Source organism: Halichoerus grypus, chromosome 3, assembly GCF_964656455.1.
Source record: "Halichoerus grypus chromosome 3, mHalGry1.hap1.1, whole genome shotgun sequence".
NCBI classification, from domain to species: Eukaryota; Metazoa; Chordata; class Mammalia; order Carnivora; family Phocidae; genus Halichoerus; species Halichoerus grypus.
Genome location: NC_135714.1, coordinates 108906939 through 108921194, shown reverse-complemented (window position 1 = coordinate 108921194; position 14256 = coordinate 108906939). Strand labels below are relative to the sequence as shown.

General features: G+C 36.7%; 1 protein-coding gene across 2 annotated transcripts in view; it reads right to left on the bottom strand.

Moving 5' to 3' along the window:
- INTU (inturned planar cell polarity protein) overlaps positions 1-14256 on the bottom strand; it is an 83681-nt gene that overhangs the window by 16825 nt on the left and 52600 nt on the right. For both annotated transcript variants that reach the window (XM_036079414.2, XM_078069207.1), the window contains exons 7-11: positions 13249-13326; positions 9017-9206; positions 7275-7328; positions 1611-1673; positions 563-784 (exon numbers count right to left, since the gene is read on the bottom strand). In XM_036079414.2, the coding sequence (XP_035935307.2) occupies positions 563-784; positions 1611-1673; positions 7275-7328; positions 9017-9206; positions 13249-13326 (607 nt within the window). The remainder of the gene's footprint in view (positions 1-562; positions 785-1610; positions 1674-7274; positions 7329-9016; positions 9207-13248; positions 13327-14256) is intronic.

Sequence of the window (14256 nt, the reverse complement as noted above, 5' to 3'; positions counted from 1 at the left end):
CAGGGAGCCTGATGTGGGGCTCGATCCCAGGACCCTGGGATCATGACCTGAGCTGAAGGCAGACGCTTAATGACTGAGCCACCCAGACGCCCCTTGATCATCCTTGAAAACAAATCTTCATTCATATTGCCTTCTCCTGGTATACCATCAACTACCACTTCTGGCACATGGCACAAGGTAGTTTTCAAAGAGCCACAATTATTGGAAGTCCTTTCATTTACAATGACATGTTTATTCTGATTCTATATCCTTTTCATGTCTCTATTTCCCAAGACAAACCAGAGGATAAAACCACTATAGAAATGAGAACAAAAGATCTTAAGAACCTGATAAAATCTTATTCTGGATTTCATTAATATTTCTCCATGAGTATTAAATGGATGCAAAAGAAAAGGAATAAGGGACATATAACATTTTCTTGAATACTGGTATCTGACATGCTCATAATTTTAAATTATTATGTTCGTTTGTGTATATATTTTAGATAGTAAATGGCCAAAAAAACCCAACCCCAAAACACAGACACACATAGACACACACACAGAAACCAAGGTAAACTTACCAATCCAACAATTAGCAAAAAATATCTCCCTTCAGGTTCCTGAAAGACTTCAGTGTTCGAGTCTGTAGAAGGTTGGAGGTGATGTCGTGGAAACACTTCTCTCCATATAACCAACTGACCAATTCTTTGTTTTGCTGCTAAAGGCAGTAGGCCGTAGTGGCGACAGTACACAGCAATATCAGTAAGATCATCCTTAGGCAAATGACTGCATATTAAATAACCCTTGAATTTAACCACAAAGAACAAGAGTCAACTAGTGATATAAAGCAATAATGCCATAATATATTTCTAAGAGTTTCTTGGGTACTTCAGTTGTCTTAAAATATTCCAGTTTCAAATGGAATAAAGACATAGTAAAAATAAATGTTTTTTTTTCCTGAGGTCAATTAGAGATCCAAGATTTATGATAAGTCAACAACAGATAGACGTCAGCACCAAGCAACGTCACCTGAGTAGTATAAGCCTGAGTGTTTGGCAACATTGGAAAAGAACTGAATTCTGAGGATGGAAAGTGGAGAAGAGAAGCAAGAGGTAAGGTGAGGAGAGACTTATTTTTCACTGTGTACCACTCTGTACTGTCGGATTCTTCTTTAGCTATGTTTTATATTGTGTTTAAAAATCTTCTTGAAATATGAAAATACTTAAATTCATTTGATGCTTAATTTGCTGTATATGGAAGTCAACTAAATGTTAGATTTACTAAAAAGATACATGTTTATGTCTGAAGATAAGAAAAAAAGTGCACTGTTGCAAAAATAAATCAAGAAAGTATTGCTTTTCTCTATTACGCATTTGGTTCCTTGAGTATTGTTTCTCCTTTACACATTTGCAAATGCTTTAGAATGTCATAAAACCAGAAATATTTATTGTATTTGTAAATATGTAGGTACCAGCTTTTTTTTTTTTTAAGACTTTAATTTAACGGTAACTACATTCAAAGGAAAAGGGATAAATGTATTTTTCATGTTAGTAGAAGTTTGAGAAAATTCACTTTAGGTCTGTTCATATAGCAGCTGGACATTTATAAAAATTTCAAGCTTCAACTTACCTTGTAAAATAGAGAAGATCCTAAAATTGTATACAGCCGCCTCATGTCATAGTAATCCTCAGACTGGAGAAGAAAAACCACAATGGATTTATATTCTTTGTTTTTTCATGATAAAAAAAATCTTAGGCTACAATGGTTAAAATGGCAATTATTATAATTTCGTAACTGAACTTTTCATAGTGCCTTCTTTAGAAATGAATATACCAGGGTATTAGGGTGAAAGATAATGTGCATGTATTTTTGACTGAAAACAATTTTTTTTTTAATCTTTTAAGATACTGTTGATTAGAGACCTCTAAGAATAGAACATAAGATTAGTTACTGCAAGAGGGATTAAAACATGTCTATCAAGACAAAAAGCTTCTACTATACATCATCTAAAATATCCTATACTACCAAATAATATTTTTGAATGATTTTTTTAAATTTCCAAATAATATTTTTGAAAGTAAAATTTGATACAACCTATTTGGGAGCAACTAATTCGTATATATAAAAAAATTAAATATACCCTTTGAGTAATTCCAGTTCTAAAAATCTACAGAAATGCTCAAACAGGAGAATCAAGATTTTTGTATAAAAAGTTAGTAGCAGAACTATTTGTAATATGCAAAAATTGGAGATAAAGTCAAGTGCAACAATGGAGAATGGTTAATAAAATTAGGTATGTTCATACCATGGACTATCATAGGTCTGTTAAAAAAATAAGGTTGATCTATATGAGCAGGCACAAAAGGTTTTAGGGTATACTGCTGAGCAAAGAATGCAAGCTACAGAACAAAATACTCACTATGATCTAATTTTTAAAAAAGAATACCACCCCCAATGATATACTTGTATGTGTACACATGTGTGCTGCTGTGTATGTACCTATGTACATATGTGTATAGCAAAAAGTTTGGAAGAATATGTTTCAAACTGTAAGAAAACTGTAAGAACAGTTACAATTAGGGATAGAACTGGGAGAGGGGGATGAGGAGGTAGGACATTTGTTTTTAATAATCACACTTGCATTTTACCCAATATGCATGTATTAATTTTGTAATTAAAAAAAAAAAAGCAACGAGGTGTGCCTGGGTGCTTCAGTTGGTTAAACATCTGCCTTCAGCTCAGGTTATGATCCCAGGGTACTGGGATCGAGCCCCGTATCAGGCTCCCTGCTCCACGGGAAACCTGCTTCTCTCTCTGCCTGCTGCTCCCTCTGCTTATGCTTTCTCTCTCTCCCTCTGTCAAATAAATAAATAAAATCTTAAAAATAAAAAAGGCAATGAAACCTAAGGAAAACTAAAAAACTAGAAATAACCTAATTATTTCTCAGTTGGGAAACGGATAAACAGTGTGATACATTCATACAATGGAATACTACTCAGCAATAAAAAGGACAAAATTACAGATGTATACAATGGCATGAATGAATCTCAAATGCATTATGTTAAGTGAACTAAGTCAGGCCCCCCAAATTACCTATTATCTAATTCAATTTATAGGACATTCTGGGGACAAAAAACAAATCAATAGTTGCCAAGGGCTGGAGGTAGGAAGAGGGGTTGACTATAAAGGGGCACAGAAGAATTTATTACCAAATATAAATTATACCTTAATAATAATTTTTAAAACTAAAGAAAACAAAATTAGGATACAAGATTAAATCTTAAATCTAATTTCACAGAAAGTTTAGAATAGACCCTTATTTTCATTTTTTAAGGTAAAATTCACTGTGAATTGTTCTGCCAATTTTTTTTTTTTTTAATTTATTTATTTGAGAGAGAGAGAATGAGAGAGCAAGCACATGAGAGGGGGGAGGGTCAGAGGGAGAAGCAGACTCCCTGCCGAGCAGGGAGCCCGATGCGGGACTCGATCCAGGGACTCCAGGATCATGACCTGAGCCGAAGGCAGTCGCTTAACCAACTGAGCCACCCAGGCGCCCTGTTCTGCCAATTTTTAAAAAAGATTTATTTATTTATTTGAGAGAGGGAGGGGAAGGGCACAGAGAGAGAGGGAGAGAATCCTCAGGTAGACTCCACAATGAGCGTGAGCCCAACGCAGGGCTCGATCCCAGGGCCTTGGGATCATGACCTGAGCTAAAACCCAGAGTAGGCCACTTAACCAATTGAGCAACCCAGGTACCACTATTCTGCCAGTTTCAACAAATGTGTATAGCTATGTTAAGTATCACCAAAATCAAGATATGTAACAATTCCATCAACACTGCTGCCAAATTTTTTGCTGGGTAGTATTCCCTTGCATGAACATGCCACAATATGTCTGTCTATTAACCCACTGATGGACACTTGAGTTACTTGAATTGTTTCCAGTTTTCTTTTGGATATTACAAATGAAGCTGTTATGAATATTTGTGTATAGGTCTAGTATTGACATAGGCTTTCATTTCTCTTGGGTAATTGGAAGAACAGAATGACTGAATCATGTGGTAGGTATATATTTAGGTTATTAAGAAACTGCCAAACTGTTTTCCTAAGTAGTTGTACCATCTTACATTCTCAATTTATCAATTTTCTTCTTTTTTTTTTTTAAGATTTTATTTATTTGCGAGAGAGACAATGAGAGACAGAGAGCATAAGAGGGAGGAGGGTCAGAGGGAGAAGCAGACTCCCTGCTGAGCAGGGAGCCTGATGTGGGACTCAATCCCGGGACTCCAGGATCATGACCTGAGCCGAAGGCAGTCGCTTAACCAACTGAGCCACCCAGGCGCCCATCAATTTTCTTCTTTCTTTATAGATTGTGTCTTGATGTTGTATCCAAGGAATCCCAATAGATCTTTGTCTAATCATAGAAAATATTGTTAGTTCCACTGATCATTAAAGTGATGTTATATAAATCAGGAATTAGAGTTTTAATGAGACCTATCAGATATAAGTTCCTAAAACCTGGATATTTTAATACTTTAAACTGTTCCTAATGCTTAGTGTCTATCTAAACATTCTCCATCAGTGAAAAGATTTATGACCTATGAGGAGTTCACCACGTTTAAGTTTCCATTATTTTTACAAACAAAATATGCTTCCACTTGCTCAGGATCTTAGTTAAGACTAAGCCACTCTTGGGGCACCTGGGTGGCTAAGTGTCGGCCTTCAGCTCAGGTCAGGATCCTGGGGTCCTGGGATGGAGCCCCATGGAGCCTGCTTCTCCCTCTCCCTCTGCTGCTCTCCCTGCTTGTAATAATAAATTTTTAAGATAAAAATCTTAAAAAAAAAAAAAAAAAAAGACTAAGGTACTCTTTAAAGCAATCAAGATTTTACCAGCAATCTTCTTATGATCCAGTCCTCACTGCTTCTCCATCCTAATTTCCCATTTACTTTTTTTTAAAGATTTATTTATTTGAGAGAGAGAGAGCATGCGCACGCAAAGAGGGGGTGAGAGGCAGAGGGAGAAAGAGAATCCTCAAGCAGACTCCCTCCAGGGCTGGGGCAGGGTTCCATCCCAGCACCCTGAGATCATGACCTGAGCTGAAATCAGGTCACTTAGCCAACGGAGCCACCCAGGTCCCCTCTCCCCCCACCATTTACTTTTAAAAGAATTTTTCTTCTTTTTTTTAAAGTAGGCTCCATGCCCCACGTGGAGCCCAATGGGGGGCTTGAACTCATGACCCTGAGATCAAGACCTGAGCTGAGGCCAAGAGTTAGATACTTAACTGAGCCACCCAGGCACCCCTTAAGAGAACTTTTCTTACCGACAATTTTAGCAAATACAAACATAGAATCGTGTAATTAGCTCTTATGTGCCCATCATCACCCAGCTTTAACTATGACCAGTCCACGGCTAATCTTGTCTCATCAATATCCCTCTCTCCTTCTTCCCTCTCCCTGCTGAATTATTTCAAAACCAGTAATGGATGTTATATGATTTTATCTGTAAATACTTCAGAGTATATCTCTAAAACAGAAGGATTTAAAAAAATTATTCTCACCTAATATCCAACATCAGTGTTTATATTTCCTTGATTGTCTCGTAGATGTTGTTTTTAAATTTTATTTTATTATGTTATGTTAATCACCATACATTACATCATTAGTTTTTGATGTAGTGTTCCATGATTCATTGTTTGTGTATAACACCCAGTGCTCCATGCAGAACGTGCCCTCTTTAATACCCATCACCAGGCTAACCCATCCCCCACCCTCCTCCCCTCTAGAACCCTCAGTTTGTTTCTCAGAGTCCATAGTCTCCCCCTCCGATTCCCCACCCTTCATTTTTCCCTTCCTACTATCTTCTTTTTTTTCTTTTTTTAAACAACATATAATGTATTATTTGTTTCAGAGGTACAGGTCTGTGATTCATCAGTCTTCCACAATTCTCGTCGATGTTTTTTAAAAATTTTGTTTGTTTGAATCAGGATCCAAGTAAGGTCCACATATTAAAATTGGTTGATATGTTTCTTAAGTCTCTTGTGACTGATAGGCTCTCTCAGTTTCTCCCCGCCCCCTTTTATTTGTTGAAGAAATTGTCTTATTGTGTTTCCTAGTCTGGATTTGATGATTATAATCTCGCCCCCCCAATGGGGTCATTTAACATGTCCCTGTCCCTAGTATTTCGTATATAGTGGTAGTTAGATCTTGAGACCTCATCAAAAATATTTTATAAGTAATTTGTGTGCTTCCATCATGAGCCACATACTACTTGGTTGTCTTCCTTTTCATGATAGTAACAACTACTGATGACCTTTGCTTAGACCCATTAATTCATTGTGAAAATTGCAATACGGTAATATTCCAGTTCTGTCATTCTTTCTTGGTATGTTAAGTAGAATACTTCCATAAAGAGAACTCCCCCTCATCTCTATTTGGTAACCTTGAGGTATGGTTCAGATAGAAGGGCAGATAAATGTTTGTTTCCTTCTCTTTGTTGCCAGTTTTCACAGTAATGAATTGGTTCCCTAGCATCCTCCAAAGTTGACCAAGAAGTTTCTTTTTTTCTTGAGTATAATTATGAACTCATGGACTTCAACATATCTGATGGGTTTCAATCTGCTGCAGTTATTACACTTACAGATGCTCAAGTGGGAGCCTCTTCAAGTTGTCTCCTAATTACTGGAACCCTACATTAACCCCAGTATTTTTTAAAGCTTTCTGGATTTCTGAAGTAACAAGACGTTGCCAGGCTTATCTTGTATTATTTTCAGCCCCAAATTTCCAATCAGCCATTTCTCTTAGGAGTCTTGGTTCCTTTTAGTGAGAAGTATTATTTATATGCCATAGCCTGGGTGCTAATGGCATTCATCACTACTGAAATGATCACTATTTCTAGGCCTTTTTATCGGACGGAGCTAGGAAATATATTTTTTAAAAAAAGATTAAAAACCATACTGGTACTTCTAATTGAAATTTGTATCTATAGGGTTTTTACTTACTTCAGTATTACAATTCGATTATTTACTTTACTATTAATGTATGTACTTTCAAAGACTGGTTCTTATTGATTCTAAATGCAATTAATCATTATGTATACATTATGTAACAAATATTTTTAACTGAGTAGAAAATTTTAAGGCAAGCAAAATAGATTCTGTTCATGTCAAAATAGAGACTCAATGCTACATAGTTCAAGATTATTACATGCCCACTTGAAAAATATTTAGAATAATGGCTGATTTATAAAATATGAAATCAACATTGAGCCTTTCCTAAAAGCCATTGGTTCTCTCACCAGTTCTGCAAAATCTGCAGCCTCCAAGTCGCTCAATGCTGTGTCTAGGTCCATCTATGTGAAAAGAAAAAGAAAAGTAACACAAACCATTTAACTCATATTAGTTATTGTTTAGTAATGGCCTCATAAAAGTGCTTAATAATTAGTTGAAGAATTGAGTAAGCATCTTTCTCCTTTGTGATATTTAAGAAATGTCCCAAAATAGAACATGTTGCTTTTAAGCTTTGGAATTACAGAAAAAAATTTATTTAACATACAGTCACTTTTCAATTAAATCTAGATTATTGCAAAATGAGTTTCACTCTGTATTCAATGCAAAATAATTTATGAGGTTAAAAATTGCTTTCCAGTTTTGAGTTAGAAAATTTTTGAACCTATTAAAATTCTTAAGAGAAAAATAATCAATCTTAATGTATCCAATCTATTTTGAGGCTTTTTTCCCCCTTCTATTTCCTGTGTATTTCTCAACAGTTAGATTCTTTGAAAATATCAACATTCTTCCCTGTGTCTTTCTTACATTCTATATAAAAGGACTCTCTTTATTTATGGATTAAAACATGAAGGCAAGTGTTCCCCTGGAATCTGGCACAGTTTAGCTTCCCTACAGAGTTATTAGAAAAATCTTACTTAGGATTTAGCTTTCGTTTCTATGGAAAGTGCCTGAACTCTTTCATGTATTTGTTCCTCCACGAAGCATCCAAAATTTAAAAACAGAATAAATTTAATTTGTAGTTTAATCTGTAATGCATATATATAAATTGAAAACTATTGGCAATTAAAGGTTGTAGCATATATGTGATTTGTGGAAAAGAATCCGTTTTTTTTCTTTTAAGGGCCAAGGCACTCTGCAGGACTGTTGCACAAACTGTGTCTTACTGAGATGACTAAAGCTTTGGAAACATTAGTCATGCCTTTCAATGCTTTTCACACACTATGACTTATTACTCATTTGTGACCTACATTTTTATCTAGCAAATATTTCATGTACTCCTTTTTGGGGCTATGGTTTCTCTTGTGAAAAACTAAAGGACAAAAAGAAAATTACCCACTTGTGAATTCTGATCTCACAAATGTTAATGTTTACAGGTTGCTATTCCCACTACTGAACTCTATAGGCTAATGTACAAGGTTACTGTAATTGTTTCTTGACATTCCTTAAGACGACAGGCAAAGTATCTTTCCTTTTTTTTTTTTTTTAAGATTTTATTTATTTATTTGACAGAGAGAGACACAGTGAGAGAGGGAACACAAGCAGAGGGAGTGGGAGAGGGAGAAGCAGGCTCTCTGCTGAGCAGGGAGCCCGATGCGGGGCTCGATCCCAGAACCCTGGGATCATGACCTGAGCCGAAGGCAGACGCTTAACGACTGAGCCACTCAGGTGCCCCGCAAAGTATCTTTTCTCTTAAACTATTCCAGTGTACCTTAGGAAAAATAACATTTTAAAAAAAGAACATCTGACAAACAAAAAAAAGGAAGACATACCACATAATTATGATTTCTGAAATGCATTATAAGTTTGGAAAACGTTTAAACGTTAAAGTAAGATGAGAGATCTAATTTCTATTTAGAAAGAAATATTTATCTTTCTAAGTTCACTGTACTGGAGCTCTTACCTCACTAACCAATGGCTTCTTTTAACTCTTACCCACAATCCTGAAAATAACAAAAAGTCTAAAAAAGAGAGAAGATAAAAAATCACAAGGCAACTGGTTCTGACTTTTATTTATGACCCCCGAGATTACCTTGATTTCCTGCGGAAGCGTGAGCCATCGAACTCCAGGGAGACCGTCTAAAAGCACTGCACTGGAAGCATCATATTGTTGTGCGCTCAGACTGGCACCGGAATGTAATTTAGCAGGCTGAAGTGCTCTTTGAAAGAACAAGTTGAAAAAATGATCCAAACGAGGAACATTCTCAACCTGGCAAAAGGCACTGAAGAAACAAGAGCTGTAAGTCAGAACAACATGTGAAAACAGTGGTTATCTTTTGTATGCTCCTGAAGAGACTGGATCTTTCCCAACTACACAGGCTCTCTTCCTTACTCCTTATGAAGAATTACTGCTATGTTACTGATGGAATGTGTTAAGAAGTTCATCCTGTCAATATTTTTTACCCAAAAACCTACTTTCAAATGTACTGAGTAGATGGTATTATGGAAGAACCACAGGGCTAACACAAATGGTGTATCTACGATAGAATGGGCTGGAAATACCCTTTTTGTTGGGGGGGGGGGAAGTAAGTTGCTTTTACTTATCTCTTAACCATTTAAACTCCCAATATCTTTCAGGCAAGATGGAATAATAAAGAGATTTTGAGCTTTGTAATAGAACATATCGGGCTTTGAATCTTATCACTGCTTTTACTAGGTAGGTATCTCAGGAAGATCATCTAACCTTTCTCTGAACTTTTGTTTCCATCTCTAAAAATGGGGATAATACAACCTGACTCGCATGTGAAGTACCTAGTACATAATAAGTACTTATTATGTTTATTACTTACTGAATACAGAAAGCACATAATTAGCCCAAGTAATTTTCCCCTCTTCACTAATGAAGGCAACACTATTGAACTCAAAGAGAGAGAGAGAGAGAGAGAAAGGGGAGACAGACTAAACATTTGGTTTTAGCCATGTAAAAATAATACGGCATTGCCTGCAACCATTCATTGGAATAGCCCTCTGGATAACACGATAACTAGTATATATACCATTAATACATCAGACTAATATTCACGGATTCATTCAACAAATAGCTTCAGTGCCAACTATGTTCTAGGCACTATTCTCACTGTCGGAGGTACAGTAATTAAAATATCAAGACAAAAGACAAGGTCTCTGCTTCCATGGAGCTCACATTCTGATGGAGAAAGACAACAAATGAACAAACAGTAAAAACATGAACTCATACAAAGGGCCATACAGAGAATAGGATCATGTGAATGGGTGATGTGACTGGTTGGGTGATGTGACTGGTTGGCTAATTTAGATCAAAAGTTGGGGAAGAGTCTTTGAGAATGGGTATTTAAGCTGAGATCCCAATGTCAAGAAGATCCAGTGAGAGGAAAAAGCACAAAAGCTGTAGGGTGGGAACAAGGTTGGCGAGGGTACCCGCAGAACAGTACAGACTGTGGTTTCAGATGTGAAATCAGAAAGGTGTGTAGGAGCCAGATTATAATGTAAAAAGAACACTTTTTTTTTTCTTAAGATTTTATTTATTTCTTTGACAGACAGAGAGAGACAGCGAGAGAGGAACCACAAGCAGGGGGGGAGCGGGAGAGGGAGAAGCAGGCCTCCCACCGAGCAGGGAGCCCGATGCGGGGCTCAATCCCAGGACCCTGGGATCATGACCTGAGCCGAAGGCAGACGCTTAATGACTGAGCCACCCAGGCACCCCTGTAAAAAGATCAATTTTAATTGCATTTAGAAATTTATTAAAGTGGCAAGAACGGAGGCAAGGAAACCAGTTACATTAGTTTTAGTAATGAGAGATGCTGGTGGCTGGGCAGGGTAACAGTGAAGATGGAGAGAAATGAATGGATTTGAGATATGTTTTAGAGACAGACTGTTCAGAATTTGCTGATAGTTTGGCTGGGAATAGTGAAGGAAACATATCTTTGATCACAACATTAAACTTTGTCAATATATAATCAATTTTCTATGCCTCACAGGGAAATAACCAGCTTACAACTTAAAAAAAATTAAGTCTTTTTAGTCTTATCATAATTTTTCACAATGTGCCTTTAATATCTTTCATAATTAGAAAAAGGCTTATTAAAAATTGCTACAAAATGACTACTAACAACATCTTGGATCCTTATTGCTTCTTGGTCTTAAGAACTCAATGGATCTTCACATTTACTATCTTAGTTTGCCTTTCTCACCAGAACAAGAAGAAACTAAAATTTGCTGCCAATTTGGCGATACTTCCAAGTCAATGGAAGCTGAATTTCAAAATGAAATTCACAGAAATTAAGAGTCCCTCTGCCCCTAACCTAGTCCATTGCAACCTGCAGAACAACCCCAATTGATTGTCTTAAAGTATGGAATTCATTGCAGGAATTTAATCTTTAATTATCTCTGGTTTTATGAAAACATAAAGCTTTAATTAAGGCAAAACATAGCAAGGTTTGCTCACCCAGTGTAAATTTACGGAGGTAGTTTACAACCATACCCTTACTCTTCATTGGTTAAAAATTTTCTTATTTAACAGAAGGTAAAAGCACTGTTTGTGGCTGCCTGGCCTTTTGTAGTTCACACGTTTGGAAAATGCTAATTAGTAACTGGGTTTGAGAGGGATGTGTCTCTTCAGAGGCTCGGAGGAGAACTCTGCAAACTAGACAATACCGATGGCACAGTCACAGAAAATTCTTTCAAGGCTGCTTTGAGAACAGCAACAACAAAGATCCATGATAGATAAACAGAGAGCTGACGCCGCTATGGTTTAGAAAAACGTATAAACTGTTTTTGGATTTTTCTATTGATATACTCTTAGGGCTTTGAAAGCAAAGGTATCATTTTAGTTCACTGAAGTTCTGGGACTTAGAAAAATCCCACAAACAGAAAAATCTATTTTTCATCCATAATTTTATGGGTTCAAATGTTGAAGTTACCTCAAATTGCCTCCTTCAGATCAAGAAAGATGCGTCATATTTTACCGTAAGGTTAAAAAAGCAAGAAGCAGGAAAAATACGCATAATATGAGCCCATGTATATTAAAAAAGTATGTAGACTGTATTCATATTGTATAGAAAAAAGATATGAAATGATACACATGAAACTAGTCAATACCTTTTTTACTGTGTCATTTATTTATTTAAATAGTGCATTTTTTTACTAATATTTTTTTAAGAAGAACCACATTTTAGGATAGTAAATTTGACAATGCTCTTATAAAATCAGAGAAAAACACAACATTTAAAAAATTCGACTCTTCTGTATCTGTTTTGAAATGCTTGTACATTTGCTACTATAGAAATATGTCAAATCAGAATATAATTGTGGTTTTATCACTATTTCACATTGTTTCACTAAACTAACATGAGACCAAAAAAGAAAAAGCAATGGATCAAGTGAAAAACTGCCTAGAACTATAAACTAAAGCCAGTAATAAAGGATGAAAAAATTAGAGGAAGAAGAAAAAAAACCAAATAACTAACTTGCCAACCAAGGAAAAGTATTAAGTGCAAAAGGGGTTTAGAATCATACACTTAGGGGCGCCTGTGGGGCTCAGTTGGTTAAGCGACTGCCTTTGGCTCAGGTCCTGATCCCAGGGTCCTGGGATTGAGCCCCACACATCGGGCTCCCTGCTCCTCGGGGAGCCTGCATCTCCCTCTCCCTCTGCCTGCCACTCCCCCTGCTTGTGCTCTCTCTCTCTCTCTCTCTGTCAAATAAATAAAACCTTAAAAAAGAAAGTAGAAATATCTTCACTTTAAAAAAAAAGAATCATACACTTAAAACTTGAGATTCATTTTTTATGAGCATTGATATCTTCATTATTTTTTTTAAAGATTTTCTTTATTTATTTGACAGAGAGAGAGAGAGCGAGAGCAGGAACACAAGCAGGAGCAGTGGGAGAGGGAGAAGCAGGCTTCCCGCTGAGCAGGGAGCCCAATGTGGGACTCGATCCCAGGACCCCGGGATCATGACCTGAGCCGAAGGCAGACGTTTAACAACTGAGCCACCCAGGTGCCCCATCTTCATTATTTTTTAATATTATTTTTTATTAACTTTTAATTCCAGTAGAGTTAGCATACAGTGTTATGTTAGTTTCAGGTGTACAATATAGTGATTCAACACCTCCATACAACACCCAGTGATCATCACGTCAGGTACACTCCTTGATCCCCATCACCTATTTCCTCCATCCCCTCACCTACCTCCCCTCTGGTAACCATCAGTTTATTCTCTGTGACTAAAAGTTTTTTTTTAAAAAACAAATAAACAAAAACTTGAGATTCAATTCACAGAAGTACTTACCTATCTAAAGAACCATACATAAATTTTAAGGTTTGGGCAACATCTCCTATCATATTCCTTAGCTGAGGAAGAGGAACTCTAAAAAAAGCAAAAACACATTTATAACATAACCAAATGATACATATCTAAAAGAAGCAGAACATCTTTACATTTTATACATGAAGAATGTGAAAAGTCTGTGTGTCAACTGCTAGTATAGCTGGCTGTTTACTGTATTAGCAATTAAAGACTCCGATGACTAGATTTGGAGTTCTAGCATGGGTCTAGTAGGGACTTTGATATCACCACTTATACAGAAATTATTTAAGCCTCTCTAGGGTTTAGTTTCTTCATGTGTAAAGTGGGGCAATAATCACTAAACCCTTCTCAGGTTCATTTTGAGGATTACATAAAATTAATGCATATAAAGTAGTGCAGTACCTGGGCCCATAGAAAAAAATGCTAAATTCTTGACACTTTCCAGTATTACCCAGATCTCAAGTGAACCTCCAACTCCTGTGACAAAAGACACCCCTAAATGAAACAGAGAAAGGAAAGAACGTAGAAGAAAGAAATGGACTTAACACTTTTTTCACTGAAGCCTGATAAAAATTCTACAAAGTAGGTCTTATTATTCCTATTATATGATGGGTAAACTGAGGCCCAAGAAATTAAGTAACTTGGGCAAGGACACAAAGGGAGGAGAACCTGCTTGTGGGCATCCATCTTCTTAGTTCTGAAGTTATTCTACTAGCTCACAAGGACTTCCTGATTGGGTTTCCCACTATTCACTGCAGCCATCACAGGAAGATGATCTCCCCTCTGAAAACACATATTCCTGGATTATACACCCCACCCGATTTTCTGTGGGGTAGCACTTTTCTCATTTTGCTTGTAAAAGGCACAGTGGCAAACAGGAAGATGCACAGGCTGTGGCATTAAGACAAATGGGAAAAAAATCCCAGGGCTGCCACTTCAATTACTAACCACATGCACAGCATTGGAGGCACAAAGACCTATTAATTGGGA